At 47.2% G+C, this 14242-nt stretch overlaps 1 protein-coding gene across 4 annotated transcripts in view; it reads right to left on the bottom strand.

The window, feature by feature from the left end:
- SCML2 (Scm polycomb group protein like 2) overlaps positions 1-14242 on the bottom strand; it is a 752432-nt gene that overhangs the window by 32213 nt on the left and 705977 nt on the right. For all 4 annotated transcript variants that reach the window (XM_085622654.1, XM_085622657.1, XM_085622655.1 and 1 more), the window contains one exon: positions 9454-9614. In XM_085622654.1, the coding sequence (XP_085478780.1) occupies positions 9454-9614 (161 nt within the window). The remainder of the gene's footprint in view (positions 1-9453; positions 9615-14242) is intronic.

Below are 14242 nucleotides of genomic sequence, written 5' to 3'. Positions count from 1 at the left end.
ATGGGGTCGGAGAGGGTTGTGTCCTCATGCTCTTCTGCCTTAAAATCTTCATTATTGACAGGGGGAGGAGGGAACAATAGATTGGGGGCTGTGCCATGGTCCGACCTCAATTAAGCAGTAACCCAACACCCAACTAATCCTCTCCCTATCCAACGAACCCAACACTGCCAGACACAACTTTCGAAAAGGCATGGAAGCCGTCGCCAAATAGATGAAAAACAGCTGCCTACAACTAAACACCAACAAAACGGAATTACTCATCATGGGCCCAAACCCCGATGTCTGGAACGACACCTGGTGGCCACCCGCACTCGGAAGCCCGCCCATCCCCCACGGACCACGCACGCAACCTGGGAATCATTCTGTACTCAAGGCTCAAAATGGACTGCCAGATCAACTCCATCTCGTCGTCCTGCTTCCACACCCTCCGCCTCCTACGTAAGACCTTCAAATGGATCCCCCTCGAACACAGAAAAACCGTCACTCACACCCTGGTCACCAGCAGGCATGACTACGGTAACGCACTGTATGCTGGAATAAACAAAAACCTCACCCGCAAGATACAGAACATCCAAAATGCCGCCACAAGACTGGTCCTCAACCTGCCAAGACACTGCCACATCTCCCAGCACCTGCGCACACTCCACTGGCTCCCCATCGAAGCTTGAGTCACCTTCAAGATGCTAACCCACGCTCACAAGGCCCCCCACGACACCGGACCAGCATACCTGAACAGCCGAATCAAATTCCACGCACCCCTAAGGATTCTACCATCAGCCCAGCTCTCCTATGCCGTGGTACCCCGCACCAGAAAGTCCAGATCGGGAGGCCGCTCCTTCTCCTTTCGGGCAGCCAGAGCCTGGAACGACCTTCTGCTCCACCTCAGACAGACAACATCGCTCCCCATCTTCGCAAGAAACCTCAAAACCTGGCTCTTCGACAGACCCCCCCCTCCTTGATGGAATGCAACCTGCGACCCCCCCTTACGGGTGAGTAGTCGCGCTTAACAAACACCTGACACCTGATTCACCTGTTCCATACCTTCTATTATAACATATTGACTCGGGGATCACTCTGGTCTGGTTTCAATGATAAACTAACCATTTGGAATCTTATGCTAAAAATATCAATCTAACTCTTAACTTAGGTAGAATCAAGGCCATGTGCTTTGGTAACAGCAGTAGTTCTTGTAGCTGTTTCAAGGGTTTGTATAATATGGAAGAGGTCTCTGATAGTCTGTATGAAAATTCAAAACAGATGGAACCAATTTGTAACTGTACACAATGAAAAGAAAAGAAAAAAAAAAAACCATTGATCAACTGTTGTAGCACTGGTTGGATGCCTATCCAGATTACATTTTCACCAGGGAGACTATTATATATTGAAGTTTATGAAGACCTATGTGGCTAATAATTTGTCAACTCTAACATATGGTGCTGCCATCTAGTTATTTTTGTGAATCCACAACTTTATTAGAAGGGCCAGCATGGAGGCGAGTCCTCATCCTAAGAAATGTTTAATTTGATCAAGTACCTCACCTGACTCTCTTCTTAAAATCATTGAGGGGCCTGGCTTTGCCTTTTTTAATTCTGGCAATTCGCTTGTGGGCAATCGCTGGTGCACTTTTGGTGGAGAAAAAACTGCTGCAGGCCCTTTCCCCTGGCTTAATTTGTTCGGTCTTGGAATTGGAGATTCTGTTCTTTAAAGTCAAGAACTCTCGGCTTAAAATGTTGGTGAAATATTGCATAGGAGGTGTGTTTCGTTCTCCAGACTTGTAGTTTACAAAAGACACTCTTTATCTGCAAAATCGCTTTAAATATATTGATTTACTTGAATATCATTGAGAAGAAAACAAGTTACTTACGTGTAACTACAGTTATCCAGTATTGGTATCTTTCATAGATTCACATGCCTGAATCATCCCCCGTCGCCGAGGCGGGAGTCCCACGGTAAATACAAAAGTAGTAGCACGCCCCAAAGAAAAGGCCTAAGGCCTAGATCTTAGCAGCCTATCTACATCATTATGCCAAAAGAACCAAAAAATTGGTACCAACCAATCAATCAGCCATCAGCACCCTCTAGAACACTCTCAGCAGAGCAAGTTCTCCTCAGATTTTCCTTAACACAAGTGGGAAGTAAGTGTCCAAAAACATAGAGAACTGACTCGACGTCGCATGTGAATCTATGAAAGATACCAATACTGGATAACTGTAGTTACAGGTAAGTAACTTGTTTTCTTATCCAGTATTAGGGTATCTTTCATAGATTCACATGCCTGAATCAGAGTAGCAAGCAGTATATCAAGTATACAGTCGTTTGCGGACGGTGGGAGACTAGTGCTGATACACTCCCAATTGCATCCACAACTTGTTAACAAAAGGTATAATAAACCAAACCTTATAATTCAAAAACATGTAACATACGCAAGGAAATGAAACATGCATTTTAACAACATTCTATGTCAGACATGTCATATCGCAGAAATGTAATTGTCATGAAAAAATGCAGACATATATAGCATTTGAAAAACAGAAAAGGTACCTGAAACTGACCTCAAAGAAAGAGATGGCGTAGGACAGCTTGTCCGACTGCTGCATCGTCTTGATGCGTAGATTGAAGGTAGTAATGTCTCGTGAACGTGTGGACATTCTTCCATATCGCAGCACGACAGATATTTTCAAGAGTCTCCCCAGCAAACAACGCTGTAGACGCTGCTACCGTTCTTGTGGAGTGCGCCTTGGCTTTCCTTAGCAATGGCCTGTGAGCTTTGTCATGGCAGAAATGGATTGTAGATGCTATCCATCTGACAATTGTGGTTTTTGTGACTGCAGTTCCCAGAGTAGTTTGGCCATAAGCCACGAACAACTGGTCAGATTTCTAATGCTCTTTGTTTTTTGAAGGTAGAATTTTAAGCATCTTTTAATAATGTACGGCTCTTTCCGCTGGTGTAGATGGATTTGGAAAGAAAGTCCTTAATTTTACAGGTTAATTGAGGTGAAACTGTGACGGTACTTAAGGTATGAATATAGGATTAGTTTGGAGGGTCACGTAGTCGAGTGAAGTGTGGAAATGGTTCCTTTATAGTGAAGGCCTGAATCTCACTCACTCTTCTAGCGGACGTTCGAGCTAGAAGTACGGCAACCTTCCAGGTGAGGAATTTGAGTTCAGCCTTGTGGATAGGCTCAAATGGGTGTTTCATTAGTTGCATTAAGACAGTGTTGAGTTCCCACTCCGGTGGAGGAAGCCTTATCGCAGGAAACGCTCGGAAAAGTCCTTTCGTGAATTGTTTGATCAAAGAGGACGAACATAGAGAAGGAAGTTGAGCACACTTTCTGAATCTGGAAAGTGCGGCTAAATGGACTTTGACTGATGGGAAGGTGAGCCCAGACCTTGCCAGATGTAACAAATAAGGAAGGATCTGTTCCGCAGGAGCTTCTACCGGGTGAACATTGTTAGCTTTGCACCAACAGCAAAATCGCTTACATTTTAGACGGTAAGTCTTAATTGTGCTTTGAGCCCGCGATTTTGTCAATATGTCACAACAGTCCTGAGGGATGTTAAGGTCCTTGAATTCTAAGAAATCAGGAGCCATGCGTGTAAATGTAAAGACTGAGGGTCCGGGTGAAGCACCTGACCTTTGTTCCTCGACAGCATTGTGGGTCCCAGGATCGGCTGATCCTGGGATAATAACAGAAGCTCTTGGAACCAGTACTGGCGTGGCCACCTGGGTGCAATCAGGATGAGACGGCAGCCCTCCAATTTCATCTTGCGTATTACTCTAGGGATTAGAGGTATCGGGGGAAAAGCGTAAGCACAAATCCCTGACCATCGCATGGACTGGGCATTCCCCCTTGATCCCTGTTGAGGGTATCTGCTGGCGTAATATCGGCATTTTTTTGTTGTCCTTTGTTGCGAACAAATCCAGTGCCGGCTTGCCCCAAGCTCGGAACACCCTGAGCACTTGTGTGCTCTAGCTCCCTTTCGTGGCAGTCCGATTGGGACCTGCTGAGCGTGTCCGCTAGGGTATTGTGGAGACCTCTGACATGTTCTGCTCTGAGGGTTATGTTGTGGAGTGTGACCCATTCCCACAACTCCTGAGCCTCTCTTGACAAAGTTGCTGATCTTGTCCCTCCTTGCTTGTTCACGTAAAATATGCTGGTGGTATTGTCGGTCCGAACCAGTACCGTTGAACCTGCAATCCTTGGAAGGGAAGCTTGCAGGGACAGGAAAATTGCTTGCAATTCCAGGCTGTTGATATATTGTTTCTTGTACTCTGGAGACCACTTTCCCTGTATCTGTAAATCTTGGAGATGACCTCCCCATCCTTCCATGGAGGCATCCGTAGTGAGAACAAAATCTGGAATATCCGGTATGAAAGTGGGTCCTTCTACTAAGTTGGGCATTTGTGACCACCAATGCAGAGCGTTTTTCATGCGTGGTGTGACTCTGAGGATGTCGTCGAAGGAACCCACGGCCTGCTGCCACTGAAGGTGGAACTCCTCCTGTAGAGGTCTCATTCGGAGTATTGCCAAAAGGACGAGATTTATCGCGGAAGAGCACATCCCCAGGAGTGACGCAAACATGCGGACAGAAACTGACTTTCTTCTGGAAATCAGAATTGCCAGCTTTTGAAGACGAACCTGCCGTTCACGAGATAAGAATGCACTGCACTGGACGGTATCCAGCAGAGCTCCTAGAAATGGAAGGACCTTCATCGGGCGTAACTGAGATTTGCTCCTGTTCACAGTTAGCCCCAGAGAGTTGAAAAGATGAAGAGACGTCACAGCAATCTTGACTGCTCTTTCCGAAGGACCCTTGATTAACCAATCGTCCAAATACGGGAATACTTGGATTTCCCAGGATCTTAACGCTGCTGCTACAGGAGCTAAGCACTTTGTAAAGATCCTTGGAGCCGATTTTAGTCCAAATGGGAGCACTTTGAACTGATAATGGGCGCCAGCCACAGTGAAGCGAAGGTATTTGCGATGCTTTGGATGTATTGGGATGTGGAAGTAAGCGTCTTCCATATCCAGAGAAGCCAGAAAATCTCCCTCGTCGAGACAACCTAGAATTTCTGCAAGTGTGACCATGCGAAATCCTTGCTTTTTGAGGAATCTGTTCAGGTTGCGAAGGTCTAGAATCGGGCGCCATTCCCCTGATTTCTTTTTGATTAGAAAAAAATCGGGAATAGAAACACGTCCATTTCTGATGTGATGGAACCTTCTCAATTGCATTCTTGAAGAGCATCGTTAAAGCTTCTTTGAATAATAAGTGAAGACGAGGGGGTCCCTTGGGCGGAGTGGTGGGTGGCTTGGTGACAAATTCTAAGGTATGACCGTTGTTCACCAGGTCTAGAACCCATTGGTCCGATGTAATTTCTTGCCACTTGTCCACAAATGCTTAACTTTTCGCGCCCACAGGGAGGGGAATAGGAATGGAAGGCGCCCTGCGGAGATCACAGCTTTCTGTTGGCGTCCCGTCCTTGATTTTGCGATCTTTTTCTTCCGCCCTGACGAGAGAAACCAGACGTGTTGGATTGCCTGTATGAAGATTGATAAGTTTGTCTTTATCGGGGCTGGTATTGTCTATTCTGCTGGTTTTGGTATCCTCCTCTAGAGGAAAACCCATGCCCTCTTGCACCTCTGAAGGTTTCGCGTTTGTACTGCAATGAACCCAAGGATCTTGCCGTTTCAGTATCAGTTTTTATTGCTTGGAGAGCTTCGTCGATGTGTTTTCCAAACAACGATTCGCCATCATAGGCCATATCCAATATTTTTGTCTGGACGTCACGTCTGAAAGTGGTGGCCTTAAGCCAACCCTGGCGTCTGAGTACTGCTGGACCAGCCAGCTGGCGAAAATTTGTATTCACAATGTCTAGTGCGCAATCTATGGTTTCGGATGCCGCGCGCTCTCCCTCTAATAGAATTTTTCTTGCTTCCAGTCTCTTGTCTTCCGGAATGAGCTCAATAAGTCCAGCCATCTCTGACCACATTTGGCGGTCATAACGCCCTATTATTGCTAGGGAGTTAGCTGCTCTGATGGAGGCAGCTGCCATTGTTGAAAACTTCTTGCCGATCAAGACGACGCCCTTCCTTGTCCGGCGGTGTAGTAATAGGTGTTGCCGGGTTCTTAGATCTTTGTTGGGCAGCCTGGGAAATGACTGAATTTGGTCGAGGATGGCCAATGAGACAGGATGGACTATTGGCCGGAGCACAGTATTTCTTGTCTATCCGTGGAAGCACCGCTGGCACAGATGCAGGAGTTTATGATTTTGACCCCTTCTTTCCAGATGTAATCAATTATGGGGACAGCGCTTGTGATCTTTCAGGATTCCTCCTTAAAGTCACGTAGGAAGCATTCAGATTGCTCAACCGTAACAGGCAAGTGAAATCTAGCAGCAGCTCGCTGCATTAGATTATGAAATCCCCCTATATCCTCTGGGGGCGAATCAGATGGTAGAGGAGTCGGTGGCGAAGGCATAGGTAATAATATAAGAATCCCAAGGATCTGCAGGAATGGTCTCTGGAAGTTCACCCTCTTCAAATTCCTCTTCAGAGGACGTGTCCAGACCCTGATGCGGGTCATGAGGAGGGTCTGGAAGCTGAGGCGTTGGAACATGAGCATCAGGTGAAGTCAAAGGATCCGGAACCGTCCCAGGTGGTGGTGGTGGAACCTGCGGAACGACTTGCTGTGGGGGAAAACGCTGTCTGTAATCTCTTGTATCAGAGTTGGAGGCAGATGTGACATCTCACTATGGAGAGGTTGTCTATGGTAAACTCTGTGATGCGGGACGACAATGTCCTCTTGATAATATTGTTCCTGACAATTCTCCTCCTCTTCATCATCGTCATCCTGACATTTGATGTGTAGCTCAGAAGGATGATGAGCTATTCCAAATGGTCCTTCGTCCTCTTCATCCTCATAATCATCATCCTCATCATGCACATATGTTTCCAGGAGATGTGAGGGAGTAAGCGGTAAAATATCGCTATATTCATGTCTCTGAAATGTTTTCAGCTGAAAACTCCTAGTTGAAACAGGAGTAGAATGAGTAGGAGCTATAAGCAATGCAGGTGCCGCAGACGGAACAGGTAAATCCCCAGTCGATGGAATTGCCGTCGACGGGCTCGCCGTTGATGGCTTCTTCGTCGACGGGCTCTTAGTCATCGTCGTCGACTGGCTCGACGTCGACAGGACCTTCGTCGAAGGGACGTTCGTCGACGGGGTAGTAACCAGCTGTATCTTCGTCGACAATACTTCTCTCGTCGACGATGGAGGCTTCGTCGATGGTAAGGTTGTCAATATGGACGTTGACTTTGTCGATGAGGTCTTCGTCGACGATCCCTCGACTACGTGTTTCTTTGACTGGATAGTAATCCTCGTCGACAGTATAGGAGGGGTGATAGACGTCGTCGAGACAGTCTCCGTCGACGAAGGAGCAGAAGAAGTGACAGAAATTGTCGACGAAGGAGGGAAAGCCAGAGATTTTGAAAGGCTTTTACTCACAGTTTTTGAAGACAGCTTTTTAGAGTCCTTGAGAGCAGAGTCCTGAGGAGAGTGCGCTGACCCAGAGGAAATAAAAGGAGTCCTCTGAGAAGGGCCAGAAGTAGAGTGGGAAGATTTATGGCGTTTTTTCCCCCTCGCTTGAAGAGCTGTCATGAGACCTAGCTCTCTTGCTGGAAGTTTAGGCTCTATCATCCTCTTCAGCCGAAGAGGATTTAAGCCATACCAGAACTCTCGCCTCCCTATCCCTAAGAGTCTTAGTAGGGAAGGTCCAGCAAATTTTGCAATCTTTTGCCTCATGTTTAGGGTAGAGGCAGTAGATGCAGTCCATATGCTGGTCATCAACATGGACTCTCTTCTTGGCGCAGGTTCGGCAGGACTTGAACAAGGCTTTCTCGTCAGACATCATGGAATAAAGTAGAAACTGAGTGGCACACAGGGAGACTCCCTTCCACACGACGTGCAGTGAAAATCTGCGGAGAACTGGCTCTGCTGAGAGTGTTCTAGAGGGTGCTGATGGCTGATTGGTTGGTACCATTTGTTTTGGTTCTTTTGGCATAATGATGTAGATAGGCTGCTAAGATCTAGGCCTTAGGCCTTTTCTTTGGGGCCTACTACTACTATTATTTTTGGCACTACTTTTGTATTTACCGTGGGACTCCCGCCTCGGCGACGGGGAATGATTCAGGCATGTGAATCTATGAAAGATACCCCAATACTGGATAACATGGATTCTCTTGTTTCAAGAGACCATTGGTCTCTGTAAAATCTCCTGACGGATGATAGGTTTTGCGGTCTTTGTGGTACCAAGTCAGAGACTATTCAGCACATTGTGACTGACTTTTTTGGCAACAATTGAGATGTTTCCCAGAATTCTGGCTACTCCGGGTGCAATGGCAATCTATTTCTGTAAAACAAGCTATTCAGCGATTCTTAGTAGATTATGTCTGATTTTACCTTTCTAATTTTTTTTTATTATGTTTAAATATGAGGATGAGGGTTTTTAAGATAATGTTCTGTTATTTTCAAATCCCTCTGGTCATGTTTTTGTCAAACAAAAATAGGAATGCAGTTGTCAAGGATAGTGCAAACACCGCTGAAGGACCAAATGTGGAATGCCGAAGGAACTCTGACTGAATAGGACGCTACTAAGGAAATCACCACCTATTGTATCAAAAATGAGGAAATCTTTCTCTGTTTTAGAAGACTAAATTCTAGTTGGCATACAACTCAACCAAAAAAGACAATCACAGGAAAAAAAGGTTAGCCAAGCTACTGATTGCTTTGAAACAGACGACTCCCCGGGGTAGGAAAGGAACAACCTCCACTTAGTAAATCTGGACTAGAACATTATGGCCATGGACAAAATTCAAACCATAATCAGAACCTTCTTGCAATATGGAAGAACTGGTTACTTGGCAGTTACAATACTTGCTCAAATTCAATTTGCAGTAATGAATCAGAATTTTCTGCTGGCAACAATAACAGAAGGAATGGGCAAGTTTTTTTTTCTCTTAAAATGAGTTTTTCAAGCCATCTATTCATGTCACTTAGCTCAACATGCCAAAATGTTTTCCAAATTAAAAGTAAAAAAATATGAAGGAGGGTGCAGACTTGGGATTTTAAAGTCAGTGAGATAATACAAGGACATGGAGTTGACCAAATGAGGCTCATGCAACTGGACAGAAGCGGGACGAGAGACGTAAAGTCTGGGCAACTCTGTCAACTATGGACCAGTTAGAACAGGTTTTCCACTTTAATACAGACATCATGGATTGTATTTTCAATTATGTTATCAGCTAGTTTACAAGGTGTTACGAGGCAGAATAAAGCTTTTCTGTACACCAAAAACCTTTATTTGCACATGGTATTATATGCACACATGCTTATCTGATAACGCCTAAAGAGTACAGTTGAAAGATAAGAAAATATTGTGTGTGTGGTCCTTACATGTCTCCTGAATAGTTCAGCATGTGGCGCAAGAGACTGTGGATCTGCTTCCTTGATAAATCGCATGACTTCATCGATGGACCACGTAGATGGATCTTTGTGGAGTCTTGATTGTTCCCGATCTGGTGTGATAAGATCTGGCCCAGTTGTGGAACTTGCAGCTTCAGTAAACACAAAGAAGCAAAGGATTATAAAATTAGATCATACAGAACAGTATAACATATGAATTCACCATCGAAACAAAAATTTATCACTGAGTTTTAAATGGATAGATCATTATACTGATTGGCAGAGGACAAGGGGATTTGGTTTTAAAATAATTCCAACATGAGTTTCTAAAACATCAACTAAAAATAGCTAACTTTTACCTTGACAAACAATTGTATTTCATTAGAAATGTTTAATAAGCAGTCAAAGCTAACTTGAGCCAGATGTGAAAATTTGCTGCCCACAACTGCTGGGGTTCGTGGATCATGAAGGACTTGGAACTGGAACCAAGGAAGGTCGTTTGGATTACACTTTTCCAAACAGGGATTGCAGATATGTGAATCACTGTCTAAAACTTCAGAACTGGTTTGGGGTGCTCAAATGTCATTTCCTGGGTGCTCACAAGACACATCCTTTGCATAAAATAGAGTCCTTCACAGCAGGTAGCAATGGGGCGTGCGCAAAGCAGAAGTAACACAAAACATAGCTGGCCTGCTCCGGGCTGCCATTGCCTTCTTGGAGTGGTAATCAAAAAAAGGCTGGCCTTGCCTAGAAACGTCCTCACCTTGAACGGAAAGTGCAGTCCCACACTTTACCCCTGCCATCTACCAAATGACAATGCTCAGGGGGAAACTAAAAACGATTCTACAGCCTTCCGTCAACAGGGATGAGAAATCTCCGTCTCCTCCTTCCTCACTTCAGTGTTTGGGTCTCTATCCTTTAGCCACAGGATTGCAGGCAATACACTTTCACTGTTTAGAGAAGCCATCCTTGCCCCCTATCTTATACAATGCTAAACAAGAGGGATCCAAAATGGACCCCAAAGGCCCTAGTACCCAGACAACACTGAATCCTGCAACCATACATATGCTACACATGCACTGCACAAACATTTACACGACATAACCATGGATGTCAGCGCAAGGTACTGGGCTTCATATAGCAACATCACTTTTCAAGAGGAGCAGGATCAGCAGAACCTGGTTTTATTGCTACAGAAAAAAAGGTCATCACACTACGAGTTTACTATACACAATTACAGTTTTAACCCTACATCCTCCAGGATTGAGTCAGACGTATACCTATAAAAGTTCAAGCCACCATAAACTCTTTTTACACACAAACGCCTCAAAATCTCCCACCTAACTATATTACCATTTTATCGCTTGGCACTGTTACATAACCCCTTGTGTGCCCAACACGACTAGCAATGCCGCTTCCACCATCTGTTTCGCTTTACCTTCTGTCAATTTTCTTCCATCTCACCATTACCCCCTTTACCTCCCCTGGTAGAGGTCACCACTCTCCCTCCACAGCAGTGGCATAGAGGAACCGCTCTTGGACCTACCTCTTAACTCCTCTCCCCTCTGGTCTTCTGCTCTGTCTCTGCGGCCAATCGGCTTGTTCTGGTTCCATGTTCCTGGCTGCTCACCCGCCGCCCGGACAGACCCACCCACCTCCCACGGCTACTTAATGAAGGCCGCAGCGCGGTTCCACTGAGTAGCCTTTAACCTACCCTGGTAGAAGCGGCTGCTCCCCCTACGCTGCACTGGCATAGATGAACCGCTCCCGGTCCTCCTGTCTCACTGCATGGAGATTGGAGCCTCCTGCCAGCCTCTTGCTGCCTTGGTCCTGAGCTGACCTAGGCGATTCCCACGCTGTGGCAGTGCCTAGACCGTGGCTCTATTTTCTTCTTTCTTTCTTCTTATTTTATTAAGCTTCATTTTATTTTGATTCTCCATTTCGGGGACTGTATATTGGTTTCTCTGTGTTTTCTCTCTGCGCCGCCCTACCCGTTTACTCCCCCCCCCCCCCCCCTGCTCTCTGTCTCTGTGGCCAATCGGTTCATTCCGGGTCCTCGTTCCCACCTGCCCACCTACCGCCTAGACTGACCCACCCACCTCCCAGGGCTACTTAATGCACCACGCTCCACTAGAAGACCCTTCACCTGCCGCCACTGTTGCTTCTCCTGCGATGTGAGTACCCCCACAACAACCACCCAGCCTCATGCCTCAACTTCACTGTACTCTACTCAATGTTAGCTCACTCTGCAAGCACGCCACAGAAATCTGGGACACTATAACCACCCTCGCCCCAACATCATGTTCATAACAGAAACCTGGCTCACCCCCACCTCAGCACCTGACCGCCACCACAACTCCCCTCAGATACAAGAAGATCCACCGTGACCGCCCAGACTCGCCATCATCCACAAGGACTCCCTCAACGCACTGACAACGACACGACACCCATCATGGAACACCTCAACTTCCAGATCAGACAACGCCATCACCACCATCAGAGGAACCCTTGCCTACAGACCTCCCGGCCCCCACTACAGCTTCTGCTACTCCATCCCAGACTTCATAGCTCCCCTAGCCATCTACTCTGACTACTAGATCTCCCTGGGCAATTTGAACGTCTACCTAGAAGAACCAGACGACTCCAACTTCACCACACTTCTCGAAAACATGAGCATCATCGGCCTCACTCAACTTGTTGCCATCCCCATGCACAGAGCCGGTCACACCCTGGACTCCATCTTCTTCACTTTCGACAGAGCTAAATTCTCCCACACCACTGAATTGACCTGGACAGACAGCAGCATCGTCCACTTCACTATGACGAGACTCCTGACCCGCCCTCGCCATGACTGAGGCAAGGCCACAGAACCCCGCTGGACCACTGCTCTAAAAGTAACATGATCTGGCCCTTCAAACTCCCTTGAACACGACGTCTAGAAATTCTCCAGCTGGATCTCCTCAGCCGCTGACACCATCGCCCCACTGAAGAACACCATCAACAAAAGACCCACCAAACGGGCCAGGTGGTTCACCCCAGAGCTACTGATCCTCAAGTGACATTGCAAGAAATTAGAGAGACACTGGCGATCCAACAAGACCCCCACCAACCTCGACTCCTACAGATCAGACCTCCACAACTACCACCACAACGTGGCTTAATGGCTAGAGCGGCCGACTTTGGAGCCGGGGAACCACTTTTGAGCCTGGCCGGAGGCTCAAGCATCCTGTGATTCTTGGCAAGTCACTTAATCTCCCCGTGCTCTAAAAAAATGAATGTGTTTGTCTGTAATGCAACTGGTGCTCATGTAAAGCACTCCGATACCTTTGGGTTGAGATCACACTATAGGAAACTGCAACAAAAAAAAAGAAAGAATCCCTCAACACCCGCATCGAGGCAAGCGCCAACCACATGAAGGAATTGTTCAGCATCGTCAGAGAATTCTCCTGCCCCTCCGTCACAGAGAACACGATCCACACCCTCCCAAGCTCTTTGCGATGACCTGGCAGACTACTTTCTCCGCAAAATCGATGACATCTACTGCAACTTTGACCCCCAACCCACTGGCCTCAACCACCTCAGCCTGCCCCTCCCTCCACAACCCCAGGACCGAAGACTGGAATCATCTCTCCACAGAAGACACCATCTCTATCATGAACTCCTTACACTCCGGATCTCCCACTGATCCCTGACAGCACCACATCTAGAAACTAGGAAGTGTAGTCATCGCACGACCCAATCACTGAACTCTTCAACACTTCATTCACCACAGCCACCGTACCAAACATCTGGAAGCACTCCGCTGTCAAGCTCCTCCTGAGGAAGCCCTCTGCCAACTCCAACAAACTAAAAAACTACCGCCTGATCTCGCTCCTCCTCTTCCCCGCCAAAGTCTAGGAAAAAGCCATCAACCGCCAGCGCACGGACTACCTCGAAACCAACAACCTGCTCGACCTTTCTCAATCCGGCTTCCGACGCCTTCTCGAGCTACACTAAACAGCATCCCTCATCCTCCTCGACCTATCAGCAGCCTTCGACACAGTCTCCCACTACACACTGATCACCAGACTCCACTGTATCGGCATCCATGGCAACACACTCAACTGGATCTATTCCTTCCTCTCCGGCTGAACCCAGAGGATCTACTTACCCCTTCTCCGCCGCACCCAAAGACATCTAATGTGGCATACCCAAAGGATCTTCCCTCTGCCCCACCCTCTTCAACACCTACTGGAGGACATCACCCGAACCCATGGAGGGCCAACTTCCAACACACCGTGACCAACATCCCCACCTGTATAAAAACTAACTGCCTCAAACTCAAATCGGAAAAGACAGAGGTCTTCATCATCGGAAATAAGCCCTCCCCATGAAACGACACATGGTGGCCTGCCACACTTGGACCCTCACCCACCCCTACCAGCCACGCATGCAACCTCAGAACCAACCTGGACACTCGCCTGACCATGAAGCAGCAGATCAACGCTTCTGCCTGCGCCGCAAGATCTTCTGATGGATCCCCGTCTCTTCAAGGAAGACAGTTGCCCAGGCCCTTATCGCCAGCCAACTCGACCATGGTAATGCACTCTATGCCAGAATCACCAGAAAAGTCCTGAACCGCCTCCAGACCATCCAGAACTCAGTGGCACGACCCATCCTCGACCTCCCCAGAAGAACCAGCATCACCCCAAACCTCAGAGCTCTCCACTGGTTGCCCGTCCAGGAAAGATCCTCACTCACGCCTACAAAGTGCTCCACAAGTTCGGACCAGCCAACATCA

The sequence above is a fragment of the Triturus cristatus genome, chromosome 8 (assembly GCF_964204655.1).
Source record: "Triturus cristatus chromosome 8, aTriCri1.1, whole genome shotgun sequence".
NCBI classification, from domain to species: Eukaryota; Metazoa; Chordata; class Amphibia; order Caudata; family Salamandridae; genus Triturus; species Triturus cristatus.
The sequence above is the reverse complement of the archived record's forward strand: the minus strand, read 5'-3'. Positions and strand labels throughout refer to the sequence as shown.